General features: G+C 34.9%; 1 protein-coding gene across 6 annotated transcripts in view; it reads right to left on the bottom strand.

The window, feature by feature from the left end:
- Positions 1-10559, bottom strand: part of tws (protein phosphatase 2 regulatory subunit tws) — a 183569-nt gene extending 173010 nt beyond the window's left edge. For 5 of the 6 annotated variants that reach the window (XM_068350022.1, XM_068350026.1, XM_068350023.1 and 2 more), the window contains exon 1: positions 10364-10559. In XM_068350022.1, the coding sequence (XP_068206123.1) occupies positions 10364-10478 (115 nt within the window). In that variant the 5' untranslated portion in view covers positions 10479-10559. The remainder of the gene's footprint in view (positions 1-10363) is intronic. The other variant, XM_068350021.1, reaches the window with a different exon arrangement.
- Positions 10560-11558: the final 999 nt, after the last annotated feature.

The following is an 11558-nucleotide window of genomic DNA, read 5'->3' as shown; positions in this document are numbered from 1 at the left end:
ATTTGCTGAAAAAAACGGTAAAAATCCTGGCATAAATGTTGCCAAATATTTACCGTTTTAAAAACGGATATATTGACGTAAAAGAGTGACATTACGGTCACCTGCCTTTAAGAGATAATAACAAAGTATGGTACAATTACGGTCGCCTTTATTTTACTGAAATACGGCTGAGAACAGTATATTTTTGCAGAGAATTTCCAATTAAAATTACGTTTTTTTTTTTTTTTTTTTTTTTTTTTTTTTTTACCGTGTAGGGTGCCCTTAGTTTATTGCTATTAGCTTAGCCTGTTTAACTGCTTCATAACAAAAATACTTTGCATGTTTTGTGATTGGTGTCCAAACTAACGTTTAAGATACTGAACCAAAATGAACCAAAATATCTAAAAGAATGCCTGAACAAACTAGAACTAGAAACAAATGTTAACATAAGACACATGAGTGACAAACATAGGCTATCTGAACCAAGAACAAATAGTAAATTTGGTGAAAGGGCTTTTAGCTACTGTGCGCCTAGACGTTATATAAACTGCCAACTGAAATGAAGGACCTAAAGGGAGAAATTGAATTTAAGAAGAAACTAAAGACATTACTTTTCACAAGATCATATGATTTGGAAGATGCTACAATCAAAGAATTGTATAAGTTATAATGAAAATATTTCGTTAGATGATTAATATGGACCCACCCGAGAAGTAGTTCACTCGACTTCAGTGGAGGGTTGGATTTAAACCCAAAACAAGTAACAAGTAAGTAAACACCTGGACTGTGGGTTTTCGGGCTTCCGTGTGACCTAATAATGTCTCCGAAAGACTCCTACGGTCTGTCACAGGCTTCACTTATGGTGACGGGAATTCCTGTTGCATTGAAAGATACCAAATTCATGCAATCAACAAGTAAGGCATTCGTGTTTTCAAGTAGTTTTGTAATTGGAAGGAATTAGTTTTTGTCGTATTATCGCTTTTGTGACGGGCCGAGGGAAGGTTGTGACTCAAAGGCAGGATGAAAGCAACTGAGTGAGTTTATTGTAGAACACTCTCCTTTATATACAAAATCTCAAAGCAACAAGAAATTTCATGTTAAAAAATCGACACTGTTACAGAGGCGAAACGCAGACATGTTTATTCTGGTTCTTTTCAGTGCGAGGGAAGAGCGAAGATACAGGATCGTGTGACACACGGTTGGTGCACTTTTAATCTAGCTAGAGTTTTTTATAACCTTAACTAGTAGCGATTAATAAATCAGTAAGCAGTGACTTGATCCATTAGAGAAGTAAGCAAATCTATCAAACAAAATATCCTTTATCTTTCTAGTTCCAAGTACAATGAATCTGTCTCAAATTCCAGACATTTGAGCCAATTATTCCTTCTTTGGCTCATTTGATATTATGATTTCTTCAATTTAAAGTAAATTCTCTCTCTCTCTCTTGTATATTACTGATCTCTCCTATATGCAGGTTCTTTATCTCCCTAATGAAAGTAGGGAGCTCAGAAACTTTCAACTAACAAATACCCTGATTGAAAAAACCAGTTAACATGCTGTCCCCTTTGCTCCAGACTATAGGATAATTTTCCCTTTGCTCCCACATACACCGAATAGTTTGACTCATTATCTACACATTCTCCTCTGTTTTCATACACTTGACAACATAGAAATTACCAAACAATTCTTCTTCTCTCAAGAGGTCAACTACTGCACAGTAATTATTCAGTGGCCACTTTCCTCTTGGCAAGGGTAGAAGAGACTCTTCAGCTATGGTAGCAACTCTTCTAAGAGAAATACACTCCAAAATCAAAACATTGTTCTCTAGTCTTGGGTAGTGCCATAGCCTCTGTACCATTGCCTTCCACTGTCTTGGGTTAGAGTTCTCTTGCTTGAGGATACACTTGGGCACACTATTCTATCTTATTTCTCTTCCTTCTATTTTGTTAAAGTTTTTATAGTTTATTTAAGAAATATTTATTTTAATGCTAATGTTCTTAAAATATTCTATAAGCTTATGGCATCTTGCTTTTCCAACTAGGGCTGTAGCTTAGCTAGTAATAATAATAATAATAATGATAATAATAATAATAATAATAATAATAATAATAATAATAATAATAATAATAATAATCACTGAGCTAATGATCCTGTTGGAGCTCCTGGGCTTATAGCATCCTGCTTTTCCAATTAGGGCTATAGTTTAGAAAATAATAATAATAATAATAATAATAATAATAATAATAATAATAATAATAATAATAATAATAAGCTACCGTGACTTCAGTTTTACTTTGTGGGCTACATTAGAATTTGCATTTAAAGAGAAACTAGGCTCAACAATTCATGTACCTATGTCTCATTGCAGGAGGTCTAAGAAAACATTGAATACATTGTTAAGGTATAATAATATAATCAGTTCCGAATAAGATTGCAATCCCGGAGGCACATACCAATGTCGGAAAAATGACAACAAGACGCTTCTCCTCTTATATTTGTCCGAAATCCCGTAAAAATACTGATCTAGCACATCTGTCTCGATGAACATAGAAGAGAGCAATTAAATATGCTGTTAATTGTGTATATGATAATGAATTATTATTATTATTATTATTATTATTATTATTATTACTTGCTAAGCTACAACCCTAGTTGGGAAAAGCAGGATGCTATAAGCTCAGGGGCTTCAACAGGGATAATAGCCCAGCGAGGAAAGGAAATAAAGGAAAAATAAAATATTTTAAGAGTAACATTAAAATAAATATCTTCTATATAAACTATATAAAATTTAACAAAAGAGGAAAAGAAATTAGATAGAATAGTGTGCCCAAGTGTACCCTCAAGCAAGAGAACTCTAACCCAAGACAGTGGAAGACCATGGTACAGAGGATATGGCACTACCCAAGACTAGAGAACAATGGCTTGATTTTGGAGGGTCCTTCTCCTAGAAGAGTTGCTTACCATAGCTAAAGAGTCTCCTACTCTTAGCGAGAGGAAAATGGCCACTAAACAATTACAGTACAGTAACCCCTTCGGTAAAGAATTGTTTGGTAATTTCTGTATTGTCAGGTGTATGAGGACAGAGGAGAATATGTAAAGAATAGACCAGACTATTCGGTGTAAGTGTAGGCGAAGGGAAAATGAACCGTAACCAGAGAGAAGGATCCAATGTAGTATTGTCTGGCCAGTCAAAAGATGCCATAACTCTCTAGTGGTAGTATATCAAATAAGTTAGTTCGTGTTTAAGGGTTGTGGTGGCTGATGTGGTAACGTCCCTGACTGGTGAAAGCCAGACTGGGGTTCCAGTCCCGTACAAACTCGTTAGTTCCTTTGGTCGCTGTAACCTCTCCATCCTTGTGAGCTTCGGATGGGGGTTTGAAGGAGCCTAAAGGTCTATCAGCTTAGTCATCAGCAGCCATTGCCTGGCCCTCCTTGGTCCTAGCCTGTTAACTTCTGGAGCACATGGGTAGACACTGGTGTTAAAAACAATTGGTTCTATTGCTTCCTCAGGTGATTTACCTCCGTCAAACATATCTTAAGTAGCACGTCAGTTTTGTGCTACGAATTTCTTGAGCTTATAATGTGTAAGTATTCTTTTCCATTTCTATAGGTTTTTTAATTGATAAGAAACCCTTTTATCGACGTTTTCCCTCTTCATACGATTTTCATTTAGTGCTGTGAGCTTTTGTTTATTTGATACCATTACGTTTTAAGAGCCAATCAATCCTTCAGGGTTCCTGATCATTGCAGTTCCTCTGTTATTCGAAATGAGCGCACTGTACCAACCGTGTGTCACACAGTTGTACATAATTCCTTTTGTATATATTATGCTTGTATCTTCGCTCTTCCCTCGCACTCAAACGAACATGAAATTTCATGCCTGCTGTTTTGCTCTGTGACATTGTCTGTCTCTCGAACATGTTATGTCCTGTTGCCTTGAGGTTTTGTATATAAAGGAGAGTGTTCCTTAATAAACAACTCAGTTGACTGCATCCTGCCTTTGAGTTCACAACCTTCTCTCGGCCCGTCACAGCATTGAAGCATCTTGTGTGGCATAAATGCAGATGATCAGTGGTAAGAGGTAAACTGATTTCCATACAGTTGCAACATAGAATTATCTGGTTTAATTATTTTCAAAGATTAAGAATGAGTCACGTCCAAGAAGAAAATCATAAGAACAGGGCTGGATTTAGACTGGGGGGGGGGGGCAATTTTTTTGGGTCCCCCTTCTATTTCTTACTAACATAACAAAGTAATTGAATAATCAATAGCATCCATTACTGTTCATATTGGCTTTATAGGAAACATAATTAAAACAAACTATCTATTAATAGAAACTGAGAGAATGGCAAACTGAACATTTATGTACATTAAGAAACAAGGAAAACATGCAGATTACTGAATTTAAATAACAGAGAGAGAGAGAGAGAGAGAGAGAGAGAGAGAGAGAGAGAGAGAGAGAGAGAGAGAGAGAGAGAGAGAGAGAGAGTTGCAAGGATTTTGAATGTCTCAAAGAAATTTTAATCCATTCGCAGAGACCCATTTGCTCTTTGGTAGAGCGATTTAGTTTAAGCATTTAGAGAGTCTGTATGATCTTGTTTAACTTATTCTTGAACTCGGTTACCATGTTACTGTTCACTATATCCGCTGGAAGTCTATTCCAATTATTTGCTATTTTGTATGTAAAGAAATTACCGCATATAGTGGTGTTGTATCTTTTCAATTCCAGTTTGTATCCGTTACCTCTGGACTGATTTTTGCTAAGCGTGAATAGACTATTGTAATCTACATTTGTTATTCCTTTAAGAATTTTAAATGCCTCATTAACTGTCGCCTTAGTCGTCGATTTTGTAGATCAAATAAGTTTAAACGTTCCATACTCCGTCTATATCCAAAATGCCTTAGTTTGGTGGAAATAGTTTATGGCCCTTGCTTGTACTGCTTCCAGTCTATCTATATCATTCTGAATACTTGGAGCCCAGAATTGGACTCCGTATTCTAGATGGGGTCTTACTAGTGATGTGTACAGCTGTCGTACAGTGTCTTTATTTCTGTATTTGAATTGTCTCTTTATGTAACCTATTAGTTATTGTGCTTTCTTTTCAGCTTTTATGCTCTGTTTGGTGAACTTCAAATCCTTGCTGATAATAATACCAATATCCTCTTCCTGGACCACACTTTCTGTTTCATTACCCAGCAGTGAGTAATCTTATTGCGGGTTATTATAACCTATGTGCATGACTTTACATTTCCCACAGTTGAAAGGCATTTGCCATTTTCTGGACCATTCTCCTAGCTTCATTAGATCCTCTGTTAAGGCTTCTACGACTTCTGAGTTTGTAGCATTTAGTCCTAGTTTAGTATCGTCGGCAAGTTTGGCCATTCTACTAGTTAATCCTAAATATATGTCATTAATGTAAATCAGAAATAGCAGTGGGCCAAGGACGGAACCTTGAGGTACTCCACTTGTAACAGCTGCCCATTCTGAAGCTTCTATATTGATTACAACTCTCTGATTTCTGTTTTTCAGCCAATTTTCGATCCATTCCGATGGCTCGTCAATGATGCCTAGTCCTCTAATTGTGACCAATAATTTCTTATGAGAAACTTTGTCAAAAGCCTTTTGAAAGTCTAACTATATGATGTCTATTGCTCTGCTTTCTTCATAAATACTAAACATGTGGAAAAATTCCAAAAGATTTGCCACACATATCTTTTGTCTAAAACCATGATGGCTGTCTATCAGAACATTGTTTTTCTCTTTATGTTCTGTTATTGAATCTACTATAATTTATTTAAAAAATTGCATGTCACTGAAGTTAGACACACAGGTCTGAAGTTACCAGGTTCTTCTTTTGGTCCCTTCTTGTAGAATGGACGAACATTGCCTAGTTTCTATTCTTGTGGTGCTTTTCTTTCGTTGGCTGTCTTTCGGAACTTTTGTAAAAGTGTGGGGTTATCTCTTTTTCTAGTTCTATAATATCTCTTGAATGAATATCATCTGGACCTGGTGCCTTATACTTACTGAGTCCTTTTATTTGCTTTTTGACATCATCCATTGTGAAGGTGATTCTATTTAATGGTTGTGGCCCTTCATATTTGATAGCTGGTTCGGGGAGAGCTGTTGATTATTCCCTAGTGAATACAGTTGTGAAATATGCATTCATCAGTTCAGCTTTTTTCCAAATCATTTGTTATAAGATTACCCTCCCCCCCTCCCGGAGTCTCTCAATGAGTTAATGTTGTTTTTGATTGGTTTTCTACTGTTTTCATGTGCAAAAAATTCTTTTGGGTTTTCTTTACTAGCTGAAGCCACTCTTTTCTCTTCATTGATCAGCCTTTCTAACTCTTTAATCTTTCGGTTTAACTTCTTGTGTTTGGAAATTTCATGAACGGAAGGCTGTGGACCCATTGATTTATGTTTTCTGTCTCTACTCCTTATCACATTGGCCATTTCTCTGTTGAACCACTTAGGTTGTGGAGTTCCATTTGGTAAAATTTATCTATGCGGTATAAATTTAGCCCTTTGTGTATCTACAGTATGTTCCCTGTTCAGTTATATTCTAAATTCTGATGTATTCCTTCAGTTTTATCCAGTTACTACGTCGGAAGTCTAGCTTTTTCATAATTTTCCTTTTAAAGGTTTAAAGGTCGCTCATGAATGGCAGAGACAAGGAACAGTGACATTGCCCTAACAAGCAGGACAATGCCCTAGAGACTGACCATAGATTATATGATCAGCACCCAAGCCTCCTTTCCACCCAAGCTAGGACCAGGGAGGGCCAGGCAGTGGCTGCTGATGACTCAGCAGATAGACCTATAGGCTCCCCCAACCTTAGCTCACAAGGATGGTAAGGTTGCAGACATTAATGGCACTAACGAGTCTGAGCGGGACTCGAACCCCCAACTGGCAAACACCAGGCAGAGACGTTACCAATCAGACCACAGCAACCCTTTCTTTTAGATGAGGAATATTTACCTGAAACCTAACTATTCTGTGGTCACTTTTGCGAATATTTTTGCCTACTGAAACACAGGATACTAAATTTTCTCCTGTTGTTAGCACAATACCTCGTATGTTAATTCCCCTAGTTGGTTTATAGCCCCACTGATGGAGGAATTAATTATTGACAAATTCTAGTAGCTTATGTCCCTCTGTGTTTGATGTAGAATTCATAGTGTCCCAGTTTACTGTTGCATTGAAATCTCCCATTAGGAAAGGTACCTTAATTTTAATTTCTTGTCCAAGTTGTCTTTACAGTTCTTCATCCTTTTTTGTGTTTGATGTGGGGTTTAAGTGATTTTTAACATAGAGGATTACTCCTTCACCTTTTTTGATATCCTTCTTTCCTCCTTTCCTCTTGGTAAGGGTAGAAGAGACTTTAGTTATGGTAAGGAGCTATTCTAGGAGGAGAACACTCCAAAATCAAACCATTGTTCTCTAGTCTTGGGTAGTGACATAGCCTTTATATCATGGTCTTCCACTGGCTTTGGGTAGAGAGTTCTCTTGCTTGAGGGTACACTCGGGCACGCTGCTTCATCTTATTTTTCTTTCATTTTTTATTTTAATTTTCATAGTTTATATATGAAAGATTTAATTTAATGTTGTTACAGTTCTTAAAACGTTTCATTTTAATTTTTCAAATACTTTTCTTGTAGTTTATTTGTTTCTTTGTTTCCTTTCCTCACTAAGTTATTTTTCCCAGTTGGAGCCTAAAGCTATTTTTCCCAGTTGGAGCCCTTGGGGTTATAGCATTTTGCTTTTCCAATTAGGGTTGTAGCTTACTTAGTAGTAGTAGTAGTAATAATAATAATAATAATAATAATAATAACAACTAGAACGTGCACTATAGTCCATTTCTTTTAGCGAGGCATATTTGCACCGACTCGCAGCGGTGCCCTTTTAGCTCGGAAAAGTTTCCTGATTGCTGATTGGTTGGACAATATAATTCTAACCAATCAGCGATCAGGAAAGTTTTCCGAGCTAAAGGGGAACCCCAGCGAGTCGGTGCAAATATGCCTCGCTAAAAGAAATGGACTACAGGTAGGGCACATACCTCCGCCACCGCCACTCTAGTCACCAAGAAAACTGATGATGTGGTCATTTGATCCCAAAGAACATATATCACAAGGTATGCAATTGATTTATACACATTTTAGTTTAATGCAAATCCGATAATGGCCAAGATATGGCAAAAAGGCGTTTTTAACCTTTCGTGACCTTGGGGTTGACTTTTGACCCAATCACTCCCAAAATCTAATCAAATTGTCTTTGGATTATGGCCAATCATCCCACTACATTTAATGAGATTCGATTAAATATTTTGGAGTTAGGAGAATCAGAAATACAGACAGATAAACAAACATACGCCTATGAAAACATAACCTTCAACGCAACGAAGTTGGCGAAGGTAATAATAATAATAATAATAATAATAATAATAATAATAATAATAATAATAATAATAATAATGATAATAATAATAATAATAATAATAATAACAATAATGATTAAAATAATAATAATAATAATAATAACAATAATAATAATAACAACAATGATTAAAATGATAATAATAATAATAATAATAATAATAATAATCATAATAATAATAATAATAACAATAATAATAATAATAATAATAACAATAATGATTAAAATGATAATAATAATAATAATAATGACAATAATAATAATAACAATAATAATAATAAAAATAATGATTAAAATGATAATAATAATAATAATAATAATAATAATAATAACAATCATAATAATAATTAAAATGATAATAATAATAATAATAATAATAATAATAATAATAATAATAATAATAATAATATTCAGAGCTTTCATCTCACTATATCTACCACTCATATTTTCTGTGTTATCATGAGACTGACCAGGGCAGCTTGCAATATTAACATCAAGTGCATCCACTGCCCAACCATGTATTATGGCAAAGCTGTAATTCACGTGTTTTTATTCCTATTGAAGACCTTGGCTAACAAGACATCTTAAACATGATTGAATATTTAAAGCAATTTAAATATGATAGGGTACATTAGACCTAAAGTATTTAACAGTACTTTCTTTTCTTATGCAAATATTGTTAATTCTATATATGAAAAAAAAGCTGTTTTCGTCTCTATAAAAGTCTAACATATATATGTTCATGTAACAAGATAAAATAAATAGCATGATAAAACTGATTAAAAGAAATAAAGGTCATGATAAAGGCAAAAACTGTAATTTCCAAGGGTAGGCTACCATACAGCTTGCCTTTAACAAGTATAGTCTGGGAAGACCATAATGCAAAGGTTAGATGAAATTATGAAATATTTCACTCAATTTGCACAATGAACTAACTGAACGACGGTGTTAAGAGACTAATATCCAGATCAGAAATAAGGAATTAGATAAACTGTAAGTTCTTTGTCCAACAAATTAAGAAGAGAGTCATTAGCCTAAGACCAGACAGGAGAACAATACTCGAAACATTTCCTCAGTATAGTTTGATCACTGAACATTTAAAACCCTTTCTCAGTAAGCAATTTATTTTGTGCAATTGAAGAAGAGGCGGAAAAAACCCTATAAACTAAATTTGCAATAAAAAAAAAACACATCTAGAATCTTATATAAATTGTATATAGCTGGAGACATTGTAAATGCAAAGGTCTAGATGTTGAAGAGCCACTGTTCTTGACCTAGTTAAAATCATAGTTTTGTATAGGGTTTAACTTAATGCCTCATAATTTGCACCATGCGCTAATTTCAGCTAGATATTTATTAAGAGATTCAGCAACCATAGGTCTAAGTGCAGGAAATGGAATTAATGCATTTTTCCCAGGAAAACAGTTCAGTAGTCAACAAGTGATATCGAGTATAAAAAATGTAATATCATAACATATCTGAAGAAAATAAAGACAATCTAAAAATGCAGTAATTATTTAAAATCTATAATAAAAACAATTTGATTGGAAAAATCACATTATCATAGAAATAGATTTTCCTTTAAATATAACATTAACAATAAGTTATCAATATAAGAATCAAAACCAAGTACCTCCCTCACATACTTTCATGCAGAGAAGTTTATATATATATATATATATATATATATATATATATATATATATATATATATATATATATATATATATATATATATATATAGAGAGAGAGAGAGAGAGAGAGAGAGAGAGAGAGAGAGAGAGAGAGAGAGAGAGAGAGAGAGAGAGAGAGAGAGAGAAAGTAAACTACAAAATACCTGATCTGTCTTCAACTCCATCTTTTGTCACATGTATAAACTATACATTAATCAAACATAGGAACTTTGTGGACATAAATCTGAACAGAACTAGCATATATAAAATACCTGACCTTTCTTATTGTTGGCCGAATTGTTGACAACGCCCGTAACGGCAGTGTTGATCATGAGACCCAACCTAGTGAGGCTGGATTGGCGAATCATTCCTCTGGCAACCATGCCAGACATCCACACCAACTCTTCTCGGCGTCCTCTCCCGCTCCCACTCTTCCTTTCACTTGTCTTCCCTTGTATATTTCCGCCTCCTCTTCCTCCTCCTCCTCCTTCGCCTCCCCCACTTCCAGCCCCACCTTCCTCTTTCCTCAGATGGAATTTCTTTTCTTCCGAACCTTCCTCATAAATGATTTTCCCCCCGTCTCTCCAGTCGCGGGATCTGTCAAAGTCTTCCACGGTGATGGATTTCAGAGGGAACACACTCCCCCCCTTTTATTTGACAAAAACTAAAATATATTCTGCCAGAAAATTCCCTGATTTTATGGTCACCACTTCTAGTAAACCCAAATTTGTGTGAAACTGATTCTCTTTTAGCACTTTAGTTTTTCTTCAACTTATTAATAAACAATATTCGTGTATTGTAATTCAGGTAACTGAAGTCCACATGTCTCCTTCTCGTTAACAAAATTCAGAAATATCTATCACATTTATTCGGGATTTTTCATTAAATTACCAAATTATAAAGGGTAATACTTCATCAGAAGAGTTCACTATGATCACAAAAATAATACTTAAGAGGGACAGAAGTCTAACTGTAAAAGCAACTGAAACGTTACTGAATCTACATTAGTCACCCCGATCTTTGCATAAAGCTTTTAAAGAAAACGTTCTTAGCAAAAAACTTTTAAAGAAAACGTTAAAATGGCAAACTATTTCAAGGTAAACTCACGTAATATTAATCGTTTTCGGCACTGATAACTCTAACATTATTCTAACTCCCACAAGACATTCTTTCAAGTGACATGGAAGGCTTTTAGATCACAGAAGACAAACATAAGCTCTCAGATTAGTTTACTTAATTCGGCTAGCTTTGAAAATAGCATTTCCTTCTTTCCCTTATTTTTTCACTGAAAACTTTGCTACACAGTCACCAGCTTTGTACGTATTTAAACTTTCCTTTAAACCAATCCTGATTGATGCAAATAAATATTCGTATTCGATTTGCAATCTACAATGATTCGATTATCTATTTAGGTAGCGTTAAGGTCACTGGTGTTTGCAATAGTTGCAATAGTTTGGGTTGAAGAAAATAAC

This window comes from Palaemon carinicauda, chromosome 26, assembly GCF_036898095.1.
Source record: "Palaemon carinicauda isolate YSFRI2023 chromosome 26, ASM3689809v2, whole genome shotgun sequence".
NCBI lineage: Eukaryota > Metazoa > Arthropoda > Malacostraca > Decapoda > Palaemonidae > Palaemon > Palaemon carinicauda.
This window is presented reverse-complemented; position numbering and strand designations above follow the sequence as displayed.